General features: G+C 36.0%; 1 protein-coding gene across 4 annotated transcripts in view; it reads right to left on the bottom strand.

Moving 5' to 3' along the window:
- Positions 1 to 24,024, bottom strand: part of TENM1 (teneurin transmembrane protein 1) — a 538,104-nt gene that overhangs the window by 271,136 nt on the left and 242,944 nt on the right. For 3 of the 4 annotated variants that reach the window (XM_057718000.1, XM_057718002.1, XM_057718003.1), the window contains one exon: positions 3,070 to 3,222. In XM_057718000.1, the coding sequence (XP_057573983.1) occupies positions 3,070 to 3,222 (153 nt within the window). The remainder of the gene's footprint in view (positions 1 to 3,069; positions 3,223 to 24,024) is intronic. The other variant, XM_057718001.1, reaches the window with a different exon arrangement.

Raw genomic sequence — 24,024 nt, 5'->3', positions numbered from 1 at the left:
TAGGGACTCTTTTAGTACAATACTTTCAAATCTACATTATTGAACAATTGATAACTGATTTTTCTGGTAGAGTCTGAAAAATGGTTGTGACTTAAGTCTTCTTTTTGAAATTAAATTTAAATTATTCAAAAAAATTTCAAAAAAATGTTTTAGCATACCAAATGTCTATAATCAAATATTCTTTTTTTCTTTCATTTCGAAAACTAAGTGGTAAGAAAATTCTTTAATCTCCTAATGAGAAGCAGATATATATAGCCACTGTTAATGGGGGAACCAATTCCAGTGGAATTTGGTTATTTTTAAAGTGCCATTCTACTTATCCATGCCTTTGATGATGAAGGTGATGATAATTTAAAAATAATAGACATTAAATTGGTAAGTAAAGAGAGGTCAAACTTTAAAGAGAAAAACCAACTAAATCCTAAGGAGGCCATCATTCATAAAAAAGTTGATGTCACTTTGAAAGCAGGATCTATAGTATCTAATAGGATGCCAATAAACTCAAGGTAATTTTCCAATCATTTGGCCCAACAGTAATTATTTTGCTAAATTAAACAATGTGCTTGGCACTGTGCCATATGCTTTACATCCACTGTCTCACTTACTCCTCGCAGCCACTATATGGGACAGGTCCTATATTATCATCCTTACGTTGCAGATGAGGACACTGGCTCAGCAAGGCTGTGTCAATTAATTGCCTGAGGTTGGAGAGCCAGTAAATGACAAAGTCAGTATTCAAAGCCAAATCTGACTCCAGAGTCCAGGCTCTTAACTACAGTGCTACATTGTGCAATCCTCTAGGAGAGTAAAGAAAACAATGTAAAAAGAATTATTTGGGTTTTCAAGTTTAAGACATGCTTCTAGAACTGTATTTATGGGGTTGTGTGATGTCTAGAAAATTGTAAAAGGACACAGCTGACCATTTGAAAATATCCCTCTAGTATATTACATCTTCTGCAAAGTTTGGTTTAGTATACACATGACATTATAAAAGAGGAGCTGTTTTTACTTGGTAAGTAATATGCAGTAAAGACCTAATATAATATAGCAGAACTATGATATGCAGCCATTGATAAGGTTTTGTTCAGACTTCCATAAAAAGTCAGTTTAAAATAATAACTTGGTATATATGGCATCAACCTTTAATGATTTTTCTTAATAAAGTATTAAATTGAAACTGGTTTGGCCTGTTTGTAATTGAGCAGAAACTTAAAAGCATTTTTCATTTATGAAACGTGTCACAACACATTAAAATATAGCTATACATAATTTATCTCAAATCTATCATGAATAGACACTGGGGCTTTGTTTTCAGTGTGTAAAATGTCTTTTGTGATTTTCACATATGTTTCATGTGTGGATTTCAGTATAATGTAGAAGTTAAGAAACAAGCCTCTGGAATCAGACCACCAGTTTCTAGCTCTGTGACCTTTGGCAAATTGCTTAAACTCTCTGTGCTCCTATTTCTCATTTGGAAAATGGGGACCATAGTGTTGCTTTCATGATATAATACATGTTAAGTCTCTGGAGTAATTCTCAGCACATGGTAATTGTTTCATACAATTTAGTCAACATCATCAAATATTTTTTGGAGAGGAATTATAGAAATCTGAATTAGAATTTTAAAAAATGCATATGTTCTGATGACAGTTATGTGATAACCTTCTGTTGTCTTGTATGTTTCATCTTCATCAAACAGATAATTCACGATTTTCAGTGTGACTGGCAAAAAAAACCCCTAGGCATATGATACCAAATGGTGGCTCTTGTACTTGCAGATATAAAGGAATCAAATAGTAGGAAAAAAGGTAAGGGAGAAAATGTCCAAGCCCAAGTGTATTCAGATCCTTGCCTCTGCCATCTCTGACCTCTGTACTACCCTCAGCCCCTCTCAGCATCGATAATGAAATTGCTGGGAAAGGTCAGTCCAGGCTAGAAACAGTAATTCTAAAGAAAGGCACAAAGCAAACTGCATTGTGAATTGAAAACTGGAATAAACCATAATGTTTTCCTGAACCCCAAGCATTAATTTTTACTGAAGCATAGACCAAAGCAAAGTTCGCTTTTCAAAAGCAACCAAAAATAAAACAAAACAAAACCCACAAATAACTCCCCAAAAGGAACTAAAAGCACAAGAGTAGCAATCAAAACAACTATAAAAATTTCTTATTTTCAACTAATGAACCTAATTTTCCACCCCTATAAAATTATAAGCTTCTTAAGGGTAGGGTTTGGGTCATTCATTTATTCATCTGTTTATATTTGATCTAAAAGTATTTAGGATAGTACTGCCTATATGTTTTGTTTTCAGTTTCTACTTTTTGAAGTGACTTCCTGATATTTTACATGGCTCAAGGTCCTCTGTACTGTATCCTATATCAAGAGAAATCACAATACAAATTTTCAGCGATTTTCAATATTTGAATATTAAGATAAGATCATTCAACGTGAATAAGATGTTGGGACTGCTGGTACAGTACTGTGACATATACTGTAAATAAGTCAGGTAGTTCAAGCTTATGTCGGTTAAATTTAACAATTCAGTACTCAAAGTGCTTTCTTCTTTTCCCCAACTAGGAAGTATTCATGTTTCCCAACTAGGAAAAATGTCATATTCCCTCACTTTGACATAAACATTCGCCCTTGTATAACACATAGAAGACATTTTCTTATTATAAACAGAAGAAATTTCCATATACCCTTTGTAAAATGTTATATATAAATGCTGGGCTTGGACACAGAGAACTTAATCAAAATCCCACGTTGCTTCAGGGTAGTTATATGCGAAATGCAATTTCAATTGTATTGAAACCTCCATCCTGTAAATAGTTATCTGTTTTGAAAATTGCCAACATATTTGAAAAGTTTAATTGGTTTATACTCCAGGCACTAGAGAAAGGAAAATCTGCTTTCACAAGACATTTACAAGTATTTATTCTGTCCACGTAGAATATTTCTTTTGAGTGATCATGAAATTTAATGTGAAGTGAAACCATCCCAGATTTGGTTCTAATGACCAAATTAGAAGAAAAGCAACCAATAATCAGTTAGTCATTTTGATCACTGTACCTTTTTTCTCTGATTTATCGGAAACTTTTCCTCCGATTGGAGAGTAAGTAGTATCCATGGATTCGGTCCCTCTGTTCCCCTTGCTAACTCCATTTTCATAGAGCTGTCCTTCAGCAGGTTGCAACTGCCAAGTCAGGCCAAACAAATGTACTGCTGCAAGAAAACAAGCCATACGTGAACTTATTCCAGACTTCCCAAGAAGGTCTCTAAACCAGCTGTCCCTTTCCACCTACAAATGCCATGACTGGTTTTCTTTCAGTTAGGCCAAGCAACCTAGAGTTGATACCCACATCATACATGCAGCAACTCTTCCAAGTAGTGGTTAAAGTTTTGAGGCTGAAGCTATCCCAGTGATAGGAGCAGAAACTGAAATATTAGTTAAGCAATCACAGTGCTGTGACCCCTTCCTCTTCCATTTGCCTTAGTCGTGTGACTCTAGTTTGCACGTGGAAACCATGGAGTTATGGTGGACAGGCTATTGCGAGAACATGGGGTACCTTCTCCATGGTCTCATTTGATTCAATTCAGCAAATATTTCCTGAGTGCCTAGTATGTTGTATAAGCTCCTACGATAGCTACTGCAGATGTTAACACCTAGATGTCTATTAGGGTAGGAGTTGGAAGCAACGCAAGTATAAAATAACGATAATACGCAGAATAATTGAGGTGATACAGGTTGAAACTGCTATCATAGGATTTAAAAATACTCAGTGTTGATCAGCATGCAGGAAAATGGGCATCTCATACACTCTTGATGAGAGGGTAAAAAACCAACCACCTTTTTGGAGGGCAATGTGGCACCATTTATCAAGAAAACTTGAAATTTGGGTTAATCTTTAAGCAAACAAATCAATTTCTATGAATTAACTATGAATGTGTACCAAACTACAAGTCTATCTATTGTAACATTTAAAAACTAGTAGAAAGTGAAGATCAATCTAAATATTCATCAAAAGGAGATTAACTAAATAACTGATGATATTATAAATAATATGATTAAGCAGTTATTAAATCATGTTGCAGAAGACTATGTAATGGCACGGGGAATATTTATGATGCATCAAATGAAAAACATTAGGCTACTAAACAGTATGAATGGTATGATCTGTAGTGTGTGTGTGTGTGTGTGTGTGTGTGTGTGTGTGTGTACATATGTTGCTGTCTGGAGAGAGAAAGGGCTGGGAGGATATACTGCAACATATTAACAGTGGGGGCAGGGGAGGGGGAGACTCCTCTGGTGGTGCAGTGGATAAGAGTCCGCCTGCCAGAAATAGAGACACAGAGGTAGAGAACAAACATATGGACACCAAGTGGGGAAAGCAGGGGGTGGAGGGGATTGGGGGTAGGATGAATTGGGAAATTGGGATTGCCATATATACACTACTATTAAGAAAAAATATCAAATTGTACACTTTAAATATATGCAGTTTATTGTATGTCAATTATATCTCAATAAAAATTCTTAAAAAAAAAAGAATCCGCCTGCCAATGCAGGGGACACAGGTTCAATCCCTGGGCCAGGAAGATCCCACATGCCGTGGAGCAACTAAGCCCGTGCGCCACAACTACTGAGCCTGTGCTCTAGAGCCCGCGAGCCACAACTACTGAGCCTGTGCACCGCAACTACTGAAGCCCACGTGCCATAGAGTCTGTGCTCTGCAACGAGAAGCCACCACAATGAGAAGCCGCCGCATCGCAACAAAGAGTAGACCCCGCTTGCCACAACTAGAGAAACCCTGTGTGCAGCAATGAAGACCCAACGCAGCCAAAAATAGAATGAAATAATCAAAACTTTAAAAAATTTATTTAAAAAAACAGTATGGGGGGCTTATGGAGGATTTTAATTTTCTTCTTTATGATTTCTGTATTGTCTATGTTTTTTACAATGAACATGTGTGATGTTTGCCATCTGGGCAAAAAAGAAATTTTTGTTTTAAAAGAAATGGTTTAAAGGAACAATAGGTTAAAATTGGCTTGGTTGATCAGGGATGACTGAATGAAGGAAGCAGGACTGGAGACAGACCTTGAAGGATATGTGGGGCAGGTGTCAGCAATGGGTGGGGTGAGGGAGCAGCTTGAACAAAATATGACTTTGTAAAGCACAGGATGTATTTGAGGCAAAGGAAGTTGCTGGGGTTGGTTGGAGTTGAGCTATGTATAGAAGTTAGAGGAAGTCAAGGCTGGAAGGGTAGATAAGGGCCATATTGTGGAGGACACTGAATGCCACACTTAGGTATTTGGATTCAATTTACTGGGCAACAGGGAGGCACTGCTATTTTCTGAGGCAGATGAGTGATATGATCAGTTTTCTTTAGGAAGATTGATTTGATAGCAATGAGGAGCCCTGATGGTTTCTAGGCAAATAAATGATATTCATCAGAGCACCCTCTGTAGAAAGATAAATCCAGTAGTAGTGTGGAGAAGGATGGATTGGAGGCCTAAAGATTTGGCAAGAACACAAATGAGATGGCATTGCAATAATTTAGGTGAAAAATGATGAGTGTCTCATTTAGGGTGGTGGCTGTGGGAATGCATAGAAGCCGATTCCTTAAGGAGAAACTGTGTAAATGTCATTTCAGGATTTGGCAACAAGCTCTGTGTATGAGTGGGTGGGTGTGTGCTTGCGCGCTTGTGCCTGTGTGTAGGTGTGCTGGGGATGGGCATAGGAAAGAGTGACAGAAAGGGAGGAATCCAAACTGGTTAAGGTTTTGAATCTGATAACTGAAAGCACGGTAGAACCATTAACAGAGTTAGGGAATTTGCACTTAGCTCAGCACTAGCTACAAATAGTTGGTGCTGGATATGTGTTTGTTGAATGCTTACTAGTTGGTTTGGGGAAGGGTGGGGTGATGGGAGGAATACAATGAACTAATATTTGGAGATTCCAGGTTCCAGGGACTGATGAGCTATCTAGACAGTCATGTCAGACACAGGAGTTTGAACTTCTGGAGAAATATTAGGTCTAGGACAAGACTAGAATCATATATGCACACAAGCAACAGCTGAAGTGAGAGTGAATGAGATTACTGAGTGGAGAGAATGTTAGGAGAAAACATGCCTAGGATAGAAGCTGGGAACATCCTTTTATTTGTTTTCTCACTGCAATTTTTTAAAGCAACCGAATCTTACCAAAAGGCAAAAAAAAAAAAAAAAAGTGGATCTGTTCATAAGCCATCTCATATTTTTCTTTATGTTCCTAGGCAGACTGAAAGGGGCTAATTTATATGTCTAACACAAATATATAGCATATGAATTAGCAACCGAGAACAGGAAAGCTAGCCAGATAGCCTATTTAAAAATCATTCATCCACTTTTAGTTGAGCCAAAGAGATTTTGAACACCTACCTTCTAATTTATCCTTAAAACTTTTAAGCATTTAATTGGTTTCTACCCTTTTCTTTGGATTAAGGCCAGTACTGCTTGATGAATTTCTCTTGCAATTACTGGAAACAATTGAAACTCAAATGATACTGGTTCTGAGTAAGGTACAGTATGGCATGCTAATAGAGCTATATTAGGGATATCCCTGAGAATTCCTTGCCAAAAGACTCAAAGTACAGTTGGTTTAACATATTCATTCCAATTAAAGGTATTTATCAGTTTTATAGAAAATTCAGTCTACTCAGTCCCCAAATAATTTGAATATGATGGATATTAGAAGCTATATTGAATATGTGTTTGAGTTTCTTGGTTCAGTTATTTTTTTGAAATTAGATGGGCCATAAGAAACAAAAGACATAGTAGTTCTCATTTTGAAGATCAAGGGGGCTATTTTATATACTTTATTTAAGTTAAGCCAGTTTCCTGAGGGCACTTAACAATGAGAGAGAAAATAATGTGCTGAGAATCACTTCAAAATAATAAAATAAGCTTTAATTTTTCACCATCAAAGAAATGGACTGTTTCTAGCCAATCAAGACAGATAAAGAGGTATGCACAATTAGTCAGATACCCTTTGAGGGTGGTAAAGCTTTACAATTTTTCGAGTTTACTTATGTCTCTTCTAGGCAACAAGCTACTTGCAATGTACATCTGTATGAATACATAATGAAAATTACTCGCTACAGACTACGGGTACCATGGCAAGGCTATGGGTCTTTTCTCACCTCCAAACTGAACTTCTGTATACTGAGTTGTGAAAGGAAATCAAAGATGCATTTATGTGCAGGGTAGACTGAGGTAACTAAATAACTCCAGTGTTTGAGTTCTGTTAGAAATAAATAATATTTTGTTCATACTAAGACCGATACATAAAACTATGTTGAACTTTGGGATATACCAACACACCACTAGAAAGATAAGGCAGTACTTCTATTATGGGGATGTATTTATTGATTCAATCAACAGGTATTTTCAAAGCATATGCTAGGCACACGGGGAATGTTGGGAATACGGGAAAAGGTAATGAACAGCCAGGACCGCAAAGGTATTGGGCGACCAACACGGTGTTGGATATACACAATCAATATATCCTAACCAGTACATATTGGCTGCATATCAGCCTTGGATACACAATGAGGAAGATACAGAGTCCTTAGCTTCTAGGAGATCACCATCCAGATCTATGCTATGTATTTATAGCCACACTTTCTGCAAGTCCCCCAAACCCAAGTGTAAACATTATAAGCCCACTGGTTAGAAATAAGGGAATAACTAGTAATGAACAAACAGGGCAGTGTTAAGTTATATTCACACATTGATTCAACAAGTATTTCTTGAGTGCCTATTTTGTGCCAGGCACTGTTTTTCTAAGTTTACTGCAGTGAATTAAAAAAAAAAAAAAAAGCTCTACCTTCCTAGAACTCATGTGAGAGGGTAGTGAGTTAAGAAAGTCAGACCATGAATAAATATATGATGTAATATAATACGGTTGTATGGAAACGAAGAAACAAATAAGTGAAATAATGTCCAGTAGTTACAAGTGTTATAAGGAAAAAAATGTCAGAGTAGTCAGTGAAGGCCTCTTGGAGTAGGTAATATTTGAACCAAGATTTGAATGAAGTGAAGCCCTATGAATGTCTAGTTGAAAAACCTCCTAGGAAGAAGGAACAGCAATTACAGAAAACCCTGAAGTCTTGTATAGAAGAACACTAAGGAGCTCAGTGTGACCAGAGCTCAGTCAGGAAAGAGAAGAGTTGTAAGAAAACTCAAAAACAGGATTGGAATCATAATCCTGTTATCTCTGTGCTCTAAACAACTTCATGAACTGGTCACCAATAAACTACAAGTGAAGAGAAAGTAATAAAACTAAAATCACACATGCCCCAACATATACCTACAAATGAACACTATTGGTTATAGTAGATCTAATATAACTACTCCTGACCCCAAACAAAGTCAAGGTTCTTTTTCCTAGAGACATATATAGAAATATACATCCTCAATGAGCAGAGCTGGACACTAGCCAGATCTCTCAGGAAGTACCAGTTCCGTTATTTGCACTTCACTGAAATTCAATGGCCGGACAGAATGTGTCTGCCTATTCAGATATTCCAGGAGTAATGTCTTTTCAGCTGATTAAGAATGGCAGTCCCTAATGCTTTCCTCACAAATGTTCCTTAGTGCTGAGTCCTGTAGATTTTATAATTCTTATCCTTCTTGTTTTATCCAATTGCAAAGAGCTATGCTATGAAATTATAAATTTATTACAAAGTTAAGGTAACAAATGGAGTATCTCGCTGTCCCCAATTGTCAAACTCAATCAAGCATCTTGGATCTCAAGGCAGGCTGACTTTATGAGAAGAAGCTCTTCTTAACTTGCATATTTCTATAGGCTTAAACATCCAAGTCTCTCTGCAGTTATTTCTCTGCACTCTCTGTTAGGATGTTGCTCTTTGTTTCTCTTAAGTAAGACTGACGGTCTCTGGTAAAGTTTATAATTGATAATGCTTCCCCATTTCATGCCCCTTCAAAAGGCAAATATTCACTTATAAGGGAGAGACTGCAGAAATGCTTCAAAAGTAGATGTAGGAAATACATGCTGAATGACCGAGGTCTGTGCTGTCTAATATGGCAGGCACTCGCCACATGTGTCTATCAAGCATTTGAAATGTGGTTAGTCAGAGTCAAAGACTTAGTATGAAAGTAGGAATGTAAATTATCCAATTAATAATTTTTATATTGATTACATGTTGAAATGTTAATATTTTGGATATATATTTGATTAAATTAAAAATTTATTTAAATTAACTCCACCTGTTTCTTATTGTTTTTAATGTGGTGACTACAAAATTTAAAGTTATACACGTGGTTTGGGGTGTATTTCTACTGGACAGTGCTGATCTTGACTATCTAGAACATTTCACAAAGAGATATGGTGTCTCTCTTTTATTTAGCACTTTGTCATAGAACCCACCATGCTATATTGAAGATAACTATTTATATGAACGCCTCATCATTTTAGGCACTGAAAGGGCAGGTGTCATGTCTTCTTCATCTTTTTGTCCCTGGTACCTAACTTGGCACTTGTTAGTCAAGAAGTACTCTTGCTTATACACTGCTGATAGGACTGTAAAGTGGTAAATCGGCTTTGGAAAGCAATTTTGTGATTGCTATTGATTGTCTATCAAAATCTAAATTGGGAATGTTCCTTGACCAAGGAATTCTACTTCTAGGAATATGCACTAAAGAAGTAATTGCATACAGGCATACCTTGCTTTACTTCATTTCGCTTTATTGTGCTTCCCAGTTATTGCGTTTTTTACGAACTGAAGGTTTGTGGCTACCCTGTGTCCAGTAAGTCTATCAACGCCATCTTTCCAATAGCATTTGCTCACTTCATGTCTGTGTCACATTTCTGTAATTCTTACAATATTTCAAACTTTTTCACTATTATTATGTTTGTTATGGCGATATGTGATCAGTGATCTTTGATGTTACTACCTTAATTGCTTTGGGGCGCCATGAACTGTGCCCATATAAGACAGAAAACTTAATCAATAAACGTGTGTTTTCTGACTGCTCCAATGGCCATTCCCCCACCTTTCTTGCTCTCCTCCGGCCTCCCTATTCCCTGAGACACAGCAGTATTGAAACTGGACCAGTTAACGCTACAAAGGCCTCTGGGTGTTTCAGTGAAAGGAAGAGCCACGTGTTGCTCACTTTAAATCAAAAGCTAGAAATGACTAAGGTTAGCAAGGAAGGCATGCTGAAAGCCGAGATAGGCCTCTTGTGCCAGTTAGCCAAGTTGTGAATGCAGAGGAAAAGTTCTTGACGGAAATTAGAAGTGCTACTCTGGTGAACACGTGAATGATAAGAAAGTGAAACTGCCTTACTGCTGATTTGGAGAAAGTCTTAGTGGTCTGGTTAGAAGATCAAACCAGCCACCACATTCCCTTAAGCCAAAGCCTGCTCCAGAGCAAGGCCTCCCCCTCTAATTCCATGAAGGCTGAGAGAGGTGAAGAAGCGGCAAGAGAAAAGCTGGAAGCCTACAGAGGTTAGTTCGTCAGCTTTAAGGATAGAAGCCACCTCCGTAACATCAAAGTGCAAGGTGAAGCAGCAAGTGCTGATGTAGAAGCTGCAGCAAGTTATCCAGACCATCGAGCTAAGATAATTAATGAGCTGGCTACATTAAACAACAGATTTTCAGTGTAGATGAAGCAGCCTTCTACTGGAAGAAGGTGCTATCTAGGACTTTCATAGAGAGAGAGGAGAAGTCCATGCCCGGTTTCAAAGCTTCAAAGGACAGGCTGACTCTCTTGTTAGGGGTAATGCAGCTGGTGACTTTCAGTTGAAGCCAGTGCTCACTTACCATTCTGAAAATCCTAGGGCCCTTGAGAATTATGCTAAATCGACCCAGTCTGTGCTCTATAAATGGAATAACGAAGCCTGGATGATAACATCTGTTTACAACCTGTTTTCTCGAATATTTTAAGCCCACTGTTGAGACTTACTGCTCAGAAAAAAGATGCCTTTCAAAATATTCCTGCTCATTGACAATGCATGTGGTTACCCAAGAGCTCTGATGGAGATGGACAATGAGATTCGTGTTGTCTGCATGCCTGCTAACAAATCATCCACTCTGCAGCCCATGCATCGAGGAGTCATTCCAACTTTCAAGTCTCATTATTTAAGAAATACATTTCATAAGGCTACAGCTGCCATACATAGGTGTTCCTCTGATGGATCTGGGCAAACTAAATTGAAACCTTCCTGGAAAGGATTCACCATTCTAGATCCCATTAAGAACATTTGTGACTTGTGGGAGGAGGTCAAAATATCAACATTCACAGGAGTTTGGAAGAAGTTGATTCCAACTCTCATGGATGACTTTGAGCAGTTCAAGACTTCAGTGGAGAAAGCAACTGCAGATGTGGTTAGGAGAACTAGAATTAGAAGTGGAGCCTGAAGATGTGACTGAATTGCTGCCACCTCATGATAAAACTTTAGCAGAAGAGGAGTTGCTTGTATGGATGAGCAAAGAAAGTGGTTTCTTGAGATGGAGTCTACTCCTGGTGAAGATGCTGTGAAGATTGTTGAAATGACAACAAAGGACTTAAGATATTACATAAACTTAGTTGATAAAGCAGGGGCAGGTTTTGAGAGGATCGACTCCAATTTTCAAAGAACTTCTACTGTGAGTAAAATGCTATCAAACAGCATTTCATGCTACAGAGAAGTCATTTGTGAAAGGAAGAGTCAGTCAATGCAGCAAACTTCACTGTTGCCTTATTTTAAGAAACTGCCACAACCATCCCAACCTTCAGCAACCAACACCCTGGTCAGTCAGCAGCCATCAACATTAAGGCAAGACCCTCCACCAGCAAAAGATTATGACTTGCTGAAGGCTCAGATGATGGCTAGCATTTTTTAGCAATGAAGTATTTCTTAATTAAGGTATGTAGCATTTTTAGACATAATGCTATTGCACATTTAATAGTCTACAGTATGGTGTAAACAATTTATATATGCACTGGGGAACAAAAAATTTCATATGACTCACTTTATTGCAGTGGTCTGGAACAAAACCTGTAATATTTCTGAAGTATGCCTATATGTGCATAAAGGGGCATGTACAAGGAAGTTCAAAATAGCATTGTTAATATAATGACTTTGTTAAAATAGTAACAAAAGGAACCCCACCAATATATCCATCCATGAGAGAGTGGTAATCCCATAGTATGAAATCCTACGTAAGAATTAAAAGGACTGATACTGAGAAACTGTCAGATCAGAGGACACTAAGGAGACATGACAATTAAATGCAATGTGGTATACTAGATAGAATCCTGGAACAAAAGGAACAAATAATGGAAAACTGAAGAAATCCGAAATAAACTGAGTTAATAGCATCATACTAATGCTAACTTCTTACTTTTAACAACTGTACTATGGTTATGCAGGATGTTAATATTGGTGGAAACAGTGACAGGTTTACAGGAATTCTGTGCTATATTTACAACTTTTCTGTAAGTCTCAATTCATTTCAAAATAAAATGCCAAAAAGAGAGAAAGAGAGAGAGAAGACTGACCCAGTAGTGTGCTAGAGCCAGCTTCTACTGGTTTACAAGAGCCAACTGTGCACATCTCTTCCCAATTTCACCTTCAGTGACTTCACATTGGTAGTTGAAATCGCCATGGTGGGTGTATTAACACTCCAGGAATCAGCAAATGTTGCAAATCAAGGCTTTTTTGCCTAGAGAGCTGGTTGTTAAACATTTATCAGCACACCACTAGATGACCTATATGTACCGACATGGAAATAGCTCTACGATTTGTGTAAAAAATAATGTAGAACAAGGCGCGTCCAATGACCCTGTTTAAGTAAAAGAAAAGGTACCTCTATGTATGTAAATGCGTAGAAAGAGAACTGGAAGGATTAATATCAAATTATTGATCTTTAGAGTGGGAAGCTGGGGGAACTTCAACATTTTCATAGTATTGTTAGAATCTTTTACAATGATACTGTATTCACATATTGTTATATAATAAAAATACTAGGTGCTCAAAAAACCTTTTTTAAAAGCTGAGTGGATAGATGCACTGTTTTATTCCATCTCTTTTATTTTTGTTTTCTGTCTAAAATAGAGCTTTTCAAAACAGTTTAAAGCAGCAGAACAATCCATCAATTAAATATGTATAACCCCCAAATGCATTAAAAGACAAAACAGAACTCTTTTGATTGAAAAGAACTGAGAGTCCAAAAGCCTTTCCGCAAAGCTCCACAGATACAGTTTGAAACGTATTGGCCTAAAAAATTATCCTCAGAATATCTGAATCAAGAAAATTTGGGTGCCGGGAAGAATTCTTTTTAGGCAATTAAACTTATTGGAATAGCTGCATAATGCCAGTGTCAGAAGGTATGAAACCTTCCACGTTACTCTGTATCTCTTGTGTTTTGTGCCCACTCTCTTACAGATAATATTCCAATCCACTTAAGGTAAATAGAGCTTTGATAATAAATATACAAGTAAACCCTGAAATTGCAATATTTGCAAGGCAAATACAAATTTGCTTTCAAGAAATTCACCTTGCATCTCAAACTGCACACATATTCAGCTAAGGAGGCTACATTTTTTTATGGCAAGAATTTTTTTGATGTTATTTTCCAATTTGACTAAACACATTTATTTAGAAATTTTGAAGTTGGTCGTTTAGATAAAAGTCCTGCCCATTATAGTTGATGTCATAAGTTTCAAATCATGCCAAGACAAAAGCATGTGATATTTTTCAAGATAATTTGTTTTTCCTTTTTGTCAGCAATTTTTTCCCCACGAGTTCCCTTACATATCTTGCTTCATGTTCCTTTAGTCTAAGGAATGCTACTGCTTTTGTACTTTACTTCCAAAGCTTGTCAAAGCTACAGATCTACTTTTATGTTGGACAGTTCCCATCCTGAAAAATATACCAGGTACATTACCCAGATGGTGAGCCCTGATGACTTCAGGCTTTCAAGTTAACTCCTGTGGGAAGCAATCTCACCAGACCAATACCTGAGTGGACATCGTGTGAAGCGAGAGGCTTTCACAATAAGGAATATCACTGCAAAAATAAATGCTACTTCAATTAAATGCAGTGACTGCTAACATTACAGAAACCAGGTTATCTTTCCATCTTAAAATAAATCCCATTTTCATTACATTAAACATCAAATTGGTATATGAGTGAACTATAGCCCTTTGATATATTACCTTCAGATTTTGGTTTTATCCTGGTAATAACCAGATTACATGCAGGATTGAAAACCATTAGTTTTCAGAGAAGCATTTTTCAGGAACTAAGCAGAGGAAGTAATGCATGTTTATTTATGGTACCTTATTTTTGCTTCAGCAGTTTCATTCAAATTTTTCTCTTTTTTTCCTAGGGTTATACATATACATTTTCTACTAAAAATATTATCTGTGCTTGCACAACATCATAAACATAAATAAAACATACTTAAATGTTCCTTTTCAAAGCAATTCGAATGGAGTCAGTATGGCTGTGAGACTCCTTTTAAACATTTTTAAAAGCCTGAAAAGCTGTCATGTCGGGTATGGGTAGAATTTCCTTTGAAAGAAAGACTTCACTAATTTAAAAAAATAAGCAAAAAAAATCATTTTATAATTTCAACAGTTTTATTTTTTACATAACACATTTTGTTAGTCTGCCATGGTGAAACAGTAAAATTAAATGCCAATTAAAGAAAAGATTGAGACAGTACAACAGAGGTAATGAAGACATCTTTCTTGTTGCTCCACATGTTGGAATCCTTACATTTCCTCTCCTAAATGAAATGAAACATTCTCTATTGCAGCATACTTTCTTTTTTTTTTGCCTTAGTACGGCCCTACTTTCATCCAATATTGAAGCTAGAAAAGATTCTATCAAGGTAATAAATCATTTTAATATCCCAGTTCTATATTATATTATCTTAAAACTTTCATTTACTATGTATTTTATATTTTCCATTCCAAGGCTGCAGCAGTATTTATAAATAACATGTCTATTTGGGTGCCTTATCACAGGTTTAATATATGAGCTCCATTTGCAGTTGTATAACAGGCCCATCTGTGTACTCCTTATCAGACAGACACAATTATTTAGTGTTTTCATCTCAAGTCACAGCACCAATAAGTGCTCTCCATAACTCAAATCTTATTTACTTTTGTATTATTATTTGCTTTGTGGAATCAGGAGAAATAAGCAGTATAATGACGGGACACTTTTTTTCCCCCAAAAAAACCCATCTTAATGAATAATGCAGCAAAAATATCAATTTAGCCAGGAGTCAGCACTTTTGATTCTTCCTTAAAATTTTCTTTTCCTTTCTCATTTTACTTTGTTTTCTGCTCAACGAATTCTCCCTGTCGCTGTGGTCCAAATCATTGCCTATCACTTCATCATTATTGATGATGGAAGTCTCTTAGATTCCTAAACAGTCTCTCATCCTCCTTCTTGGTCGAGTGCTTATTGGTAATAATATGCATATTCTTTTAAAAAGACGCAAATAAAACTGGTGGCTATGGAAAGTGAGAAATAGACCTACACAGAAGCTCTCTCCTCCTCTTACCTATTTGCACCTTCCCCGTAGGGTTCTTGTGAGGACTTTGTGAGTCAGTACATGTAAGACACCTACAAAAATGTTTGGTACATAATAAATGCTTCATAAATGTTAACCATTATTATTAGGCCTGGTTAATTGTCCTCTTAAGCTAGCCTTTCCCAAACTATCTTGGAAGTGGAGAGAGGCAGAAGGTCATTTGTCCATTGCATCCTTTGTTTTCTTGCCCTACACGAGGTTTGTGCAGTTGCATTTTTTTGGCAAGAGCAATGTAGAGGGACTCAAGTCTCTGAGAGAACTGTAGCTGCCATCTTCACACAGCTGTACAGAAGAATTTAAACAAACACACACCTCACCTGATTTCCTAATTCCAAATCCCTGACAATTTGGAACAGGCATTCATTTCTCTCCTTACCCCCACCATATCCCCTAAGTCTGCTCATTTCCTTTTCTCCATCATACTGATCACTGGGATTTGGAAGTTGTAGATTTGAGGTTCTCTTGGTAAAAGGTTTCCAGGAATCAGAGCATCCTTAAAACCTGTAAAGTTGTCATCAAGTCTTTAGTAAGAAACATAGAGTGCACTTTCTACAAAGGCTAGCAGAGATGAATAGTCTCATTCTATGAAACATAACTGAGAATTCTCACATAGCCATATAGTACGGAATGGGTTCCCCCCAAATTTCAACTGAATTACCCAGCGTAAGTATGCATTCCTGGGTGATGCATGCAAGTCTAGCAAATTGATTTGTGCAGGTAACGGAATCTGTATGTAGCATAATAAAATTATGGTATGTCTGAGTTCAAAAAGACCACAGGCTAATAGTTCATTAAAAGAAGGAGGGAGTAACTTTACCGTAGAGAAATCCAGAAACACAACCTCAGCCAAGCTATCATCAGTGATAGCATATATCCTTGATATGATGTGATGATAATGGCACCTTGGTAGTCTTTCTCCTCCAACCCATAAACCTAGTCTAAACATGAGGACACTGGCAAAACTCAAATTGAGGGACATTCGGCAAAAACCTGACCAGTGCTACTCAAAACTATCAAGGTCATCTAAGAAACTGTCACAGACTAGAGGAGACTAGGGAGACATGACACATAATGTAATATCCTATCCTGGATGGGATCCTGGAACAGAAAAATGACATTGGGCAAAAACTGGTGAAATCTGAATCAAGTGTGAAGTTCAGTTAATAGTAATAATCAATGTTGGTTTCTTAGCTGTGACAAATGTACCATGGTGATATAAGATGTTAATAATAGCAGAAACCAGATGAGGAGTGTATGGGAATTCTCTGTACGATCTTTGCAATCTTCCTGTAAATCTAAACCGGTTCTAAAATTAAAAGCTTCTTTTGGAAAAAAAACAAAACAAAACAAACAAAAAAGACCACAGGCCAACCATTTGGTTCAATCTCATTTTACAGAAGAGGAAACTAAAAGCTAGAGAGGAAGTGCTTTGCCCTAGGACACACAGAGACCAGCTTCTCTCTTATTGGGGACCAAGAGAGGATGTGATCCATTTCTGCTAGTCATTGACATTTTGTACTGAAGTAATTTGGCTGGAATATTGGGCTAATGAGGCCAATGTTATAGGTTAAAGTTTTATGCCAACCAGTTGCTTTTGCATAGAGGGAAACTCTGCTCTTTGCCCACAAAACGATTACTCAAACTAATTTTTTCCATCCATCTCAGGTAAGTGGATAGGATAAATGGAAGCTAACAATTTTCCATCAATTCAAAATACAAGAACATGAGTAGAACAGTCTTTTCATATGGACGTTCTGATTATTTTATGGGGTCCATGTAACTGAAGTATACACCATATATTTTACACTGGTTTTACAATCTCTTTTCTTTTTTATCTCAACCTTAGCATTCCTGTTAAAACTGATCACTTTGTTGTCCAAAGCCTTGTTTTCTACTTTTGAAACAGATTCAAGTTTTGCTTTAAAAAAAAGGTAGGCTGTGGGAAGTTTACTTAACTTCATATAATTACTGAAAATAGGTCTAATTTTTTTTTTTTTTTACTATCTCCTGAAATGTCTTGCCAGGATATCAGGAGATGTGGGAAATACAGCAGTCTCCCAGTTTTAATTTTTTCCCCTACGATTTAAAATTATAATTTTGATTCTTTTTTATTCAATGTTAAAAGATCCAGTTTATGTCAAAATCTTTTATATAAAATTTCTTTTAAATCTATAAATATCAGCTGACCCTCTAGTAGAAACATGGGCAAAAGATATCAACAGGCAATTCACAAAAGAAGAAATGCAAGTCAGCAGTGACATTTTAAAATGTTCAGCCATAGTGGTGATTTTAAAATATAGACTAAAACACTGAAATATCTTGCCTATCAAAATGGCTTTTTTTCTTTTTTCTTTTTTCTTTTTATAAATGATGACATCAAAATTTCTCAAAGGTTCAGAGAAATGAACATTCTTGTGTACTGCTGGTAGGAGTGTAAATTGTTGCAAAACGTTTGTTCAAACTGGCAATATATGCCCAAAGCGTTGGACATGTTTTTAAACATTTTGATCCATCCAGCAAGTCCATGTTTAGAAATTTATACTAAGAAAAGGATCTGAATAAATTTTAAAACGATATTCAACATGATGTTGTATATAACAGCGAGATAAGGAAAAGTATTTAAATGTCCAGCAAATGGGGTTGATTATATCAGTGACTGTATACAATGAAGGAGGATGCTGCAATTAAAAATAATGTTGTAGAAAAATGTTAAATAATAGAAAAAGATGTTCCCAAAGCCGGTTATAAGACAGTGTTTATTATATGAGCTCATTTTTAGAGGCCAGTTAGTGTAACAAGTAAGGGCACCATAGGCTTTTTTTGAAAAGTCAGACCTGAAGAGTGACGGCCCTTCCTCTAACTAGCTGTGTGGTTTGGGGCAAGCTGCTTAACCTCTCTGAGTGTCAGTTCTCACATATAAACTAGAAATAATAATACCTAATTTGAAAGATACTATGAGTATGCATAAAGGAACCTACACGAGTTATAATACAATTCAGATCTCTTTCTAGAAATTAAGTGCCTTTTTATTTTTTAAAGTATTACGATAGATTCACAGATTCTTTTTTGTTGCTGTTCAACATATAATCCATTACCATCATTAGATGCTCAGATTTGGCCAATGGGGGCGCCTCCAAATTAGTTTCTGTTTCATTTTGATGTCTCAACTCTTCCTTGCTTTCTAGCACAGGATATTTCAGGCTTACTTTGCATAGACTTTTTCTGACAGACCTAGAATCAGCCATTTCTTCAAGGAGCTTTCAGTAGGAAATGTATTTAGAAACCAAAGCCTAGGTGTAAGATATGCTCATTACTACTGAAGTGGCATTGTTTTTAAGTCCTTTCAGGGAGAGCAAGGATAGAGACATATAGAACAAAACTTTTAGATTTTATCTTTGTTAATGACATATATCTGTATGTATGTGTGTTTTTAAAAGAATGAGTTCACATTGATATTCCTAATTCTAATCCAATACCACAGAGTTCTTCATCTCCCTCATCCCATAGTTTTATCTCCTTTTTCACAAAGTGAACCATGTTCTCAAAAACATCAATATATTTACTCATTTGCTTATTGTACAAGACACACAAAGTACTAGAATTACTACGCCAATACCACTACCAGAACTAATCCTACTAAGTTCAAAGTTTGTGCTGTTTTGTCCTTAGAATATATCCTCCTGAGGGTGTACAGTTATATATTAAAAATAGTGTATCTTCCTAATGTGTAAAGAACTCTTAAAAATTGAGACAAAGAGGCTCCCCCCCCCAAAAAAAAAATAGAAAAATGGACAAAAGATATGAACATACAGTTCACAAAAAAAAAGATCCCTAAATATAAGAAAAGATATTCAGATTCACTCATAATAAGAGAAATACAAACTAAAACTACCCCCAAGATACCCTTTCTAACCCATCTGATTGACAAACATCCAAAAGCTTCTGACATGCTGATGGGAAGCCCATCAGGACATAGGCGCAGTCACACACTGCTGGTGGGTGTACAGAATGCTACACCCCCTGGGAAAGAGATTTATGCAAAGTAGCCACTTACCACGTTTTTAAACTTTCCTCTGTTTCAATGGGTATTTCCTGTCATTTCTTATTTTGCATACGTTTCTCCCTTTCCTCTTGATTTAAGGTAGCTTGTGGTCTGCCTGTTTGTTGATTTTTAACACCACTTTTCTGTTATTTTTCTGTTTTCTACTCCATTAATTTCTGCTTTATTTTTATTATTTCCTTTCTTATGCTTTCTTCTAGCTGATTTCATGGCTTTTTAAGCTTCGTTTTCATTTTATTTTTATTGATATAAAATTTTCTCTTATAAATGGTTTGCTTATAGCCCACAGATTTTGACATGTGGTATGTTCGTTATCATTATTTCTTAGAAATTTTATAATTTTCAAGTTTTATTTCTCCTTTCACCTGAGACTTGTTTAAGATTTTAAAAATTTCCAGGGGGAAGGACTTTCCTGTTTTTAACATTTTCTTCTTAATTTTTAGTTTCATTTCACCATGATGTGGGAATGCTGTTTGTGTAACTTCTACTTTGTGAAACTCATTGAGGTTCCTGTTCTGACGTAATATAAGACCAAATTCTGTGAAGGTTCTGTGAGTACTTGAGAAGAAGGTATATTCTCTATTTTCAGGGTGTTAAGTTCAATATACAGCCATAGATATCTATCTTACTGATTTTGCTTTTTTAGGTCTTCTATATACTTAATAAGTTTCTAGCCATGTGACCTGTCTTGAACTGAGTGATGGGTTAAAATGTTTTATTACTAGCTGTTTTTGTTTACTTCTCCTTGCACCCTTATAGTTTCTGCTTTGTAAAGGCAGTTGCTATTTGTGCATAGACAGTCATAGCTTTTTATAGAGTATCCTTTTTGTTGAGTTTAATGGTTTTTGGCCTGAATTCTACTTTGTCTGATATGCAAATTATAAGCTTTGCTTTCTTACTGCTTCTTCCATTTGCCTGATAACCCTTTTGTTTATCCTTTAATTTTTAGCCACTTCTGACTCCTTTTATTTCAGGTGTGTCTTCTAAACAGCATAGAATTTGGTTTTGGTTTGTGAGATCTTTTGAAAATCTTTTCCTTTTACTAACAGGTGATTAAACCCACTTATATTTATTGATGTGACAGATATGTTTAGTCTCAACATATTATTTTGTTATATTTACAGTATTATGTTAATTTTACTTCTTCTTGTAGTTTGTTTCATTTTTTAAAAATTTATTTTGATACATCGGAAGATTGGGATTGACATATACACACTACTATGTATAAAATAGATAACTAATAAGGACCTACTGTATAGCATAGAGAATTCTACTCAATTCCCTCTAATGGCCTATATGGGAAAAGAATCTAAAAGAGTGGATATATGTACATGTACATGTATAACTGACTCACTATGCTGTACACCTGAAACTAACACAACATTGTAAATCAACTATACCCCAATAAAAATTTTAAAACAATTCTTTTGGTATTTAAGAAGGCTTGTATTGTTGTTCTATTGATTACTTTTATACTATCACTTTTTTTGGGTCACTTGTGATATTTTTTATTTCATTCTTAATTATGATAAACCACACAAACATAAAATTCACCATCTCAACCATTTTTAAGTGTACAGGTCACTAGGTTTCAGTACATTCACACTGTTATGTAACCAATCTCCAGAACTCTTTTCATTTTGCAAAACTGAAACTTTATACCCATTAAACAAAAACTCCCCATTTCTCCCTTCCTTCAGCCCTGGCAGCCACAATTCTACTTTCTGTCTCTATGAATTTGACTATTCTAGGTAGCTCATATAAGTGAAGTCATGTACTATTTGTTTCCCTGTGATGGTCTTATTTTACTTAGCATAATGCCTTCAAGTTTCATCCACGCTGTAGCATGTGTCAGAATTTCCTTCCTTTTTAAAGCTGAATAGTACTCCATCATACACATATACTGCGTTTCGTCTACCTATTCATCCATTGATGAACACTTGAGCTGCTTCTACATTTGGGCTATTGTGAATAATGCTGCTATGAACAGCAGTGTACAAATATCTCTTCAAGACCTAGCTTTCAATTCTTTTGAGTATGTGTCCAGGAGTGGAATTGCTGGATCTTATGGTATCTTGTAATGTTTTAATAGCAGAGTTTTCATTTTTTAAAAATCTTCTGTTTATTGGCCTATTCAAGATTTCAACTTCTGTGCTCAATTTTTGACAATTTTCCACTTTGCCTGGAAATCATCTATTTCCTCTAGGTTTTCACATTTATTTTCATAGGCTTGCATACATTATTGTTATAATTCTTTAACCTTTTCTGTACCTGCAATATACCTCTTTTCTTTTTTAAAAAGCTCTTTATTGGAATATAATTGCTTTATACTGTTGTACCAGTTTTTGAGGTACACCAAAATAAATCAGCTGTATTTATACATATATCCCCATATCCCCTCCTTCCCGCATCTCCCTCCCACCCTCCCTATCCAGGCCCTCTAACATCGAGTTTATCTCCCTATGTTATGCAGCAACTTCCCACTAGCTATCTACTACTTTTTATAAAGCCCTTGGTCCCCCTTCTGTTTGCCTGGCTTTCTACTATTTGGTTTGTCAGCGTGAAATTATACTCTTTGACTCCATGTGACAATCAATGAGCTTATTTTATTTTTTTCTTCTCCCAAGTTTTAGCTGCATAATAACTACTTTATCAAAATATATAACATTTTAATACAATTTTTCCATCTTTGTCCCCCCCTTTGTTTTAACCTTGAATTTACAATTAAGCATATTATCATTCACCAACAGCCCTTTTGCCAAAGTTTCTCTCGTTAACTCTTAGTTGGATCAAGCTTGTTCTCTAAATAATAAGTCAAAAAACTACAATTCTTGGCCAAATCGGGCCTGCTGTCTGGTTTTGTATGATCTGAGAGCTAAGAATAGCTTTTATTTCTTTAAAAAAAGTTTTCTTTTTCATTTTAAAAAAATTTTATTTATTTATTTTTTTGGCCACACAGCATGGCTTGTGGGATGTTAGTTCCCCAACCAGGGACCAAACCTGGGCCCTCAGCAGTGAGAGCGCAGAGCCCTAACCACTGGATCACCAGGGAATTCCAGCTTTTACATTTTTAAATGGTTGAAAAAGGATCAAAAGAATAACAATATTTCAGGACACATGAAAATTTTATGAAATTCAAATTCCAGTGTCCATAAAGAAAAGTTTATTGGAACACAGTCACACTGATTCATTTACATATTGTCTATGGCTGCTTTTGGTTTTAAGTGGAATAGTTGCAACAGAGACTGTATGGCCTGCAAAGCTGGAAATATTTACTACTACCTGGTCCCTTACAGAAAATGTTTGCTGACTCCAGGTCTAGAAGGACTTGTGAATACAGTAGTCCCTGAGTTCTTGCATGTTCAAAACTGTTTTTCTATACCCTTAATAACTGAAAGATGACTTTTTAAAAATAAAATCCTTGACTCACACTTTTCTTGAGTTACCTGAAAATGTTGCTTTACTCTTACCTCTCTTTGTCTATTGCCAAGATGTCTGCTGCCAACCTGACTTTCTTTCCTTTGTAATTGGCTTCTCCCACTCCAAGGCCCAGAGGATTATTATTTCTTTCTTCATCATAAAAGTCTACTATTTCTACTAGAATATGACTTGGAGTTGAGTGTTTTGAATCAGTTTTCCAAGGTACTTTTGGTTTTTCCCTTCAATATTTGCAGTCAGGTCTTTTATTTCTGGAAAGTTTTCTTTGATTTTTTATTATAGTTTTAAATATTAGTTGCATTTCATTGTTTAGTGTTTCTTCATCAGGAACCACAATTATATGTAGTCTGGATTTCTTTGGCTATCTTCTATAACAATCATTTTCTCTGATGCCTTTTACCTCTTTCTTTATTGCAATTCCATTATTATTGCTATTCTAGTGCCCTTCATCATTGCATCTCATAGTTTCAACTTTTCTCTCTCAGTCATTATTCAGTGCAGACTTCGTTTTCAACATGGCTGTGTTTTTCTTGAGTTTCTTTCCTGAGTTTAATCAACTCTCATTTTGTAAGTTCCTTTTGCATATTTCTGTTCTTGAGTTTTAAAATTTATCATTTGAGTGTTTTTTTTTTTCATATCTTCAAATGTTTAAGGCTACTTAATTGAGATGTTTTACTGCAGTTTTCTTGTGCTTTGGGGATGGTTGTTTGGAGCTGAGATGATTGATTAATTTCCATTTTCTTATTATATACAGAACTTTGTGTGGATGTTATCTGCCTTTTTATGTTCATTCTGAAATATTTTATTTTCATCAGTCAGCAAGAAGATTTGTATGCAGATAGAAGTCAGGTGTTCGGGTGACTTACCAAGTTACTAGGTTTCTTAGTTGTCATTAAAATGCAGTTTAAAAATCAATGATGCCTTTTGGATAGGGGAT

The sequence above is a fragment of the Hippopotamus amphibius genome, chromosome X, assembly GCF_030028045.1.
Source record: "Hippopotamus amphibius kiboko isolate mHipAmp2 chromosome X, mHipAmp2.hap2, whole genome shotgun sequence".
Taxonomy (NCBI): Eukaryota; Metazoa; Chordata; class Mammalia; order Artiodactyla; family Hippopotamidae; genus Hippopotamus; species Hippopotamus amphibius.
Note: the sequence above shows the minus strand (reverse complement) of the source record. Positions and strands in the feature narration are given on the sequence as shown.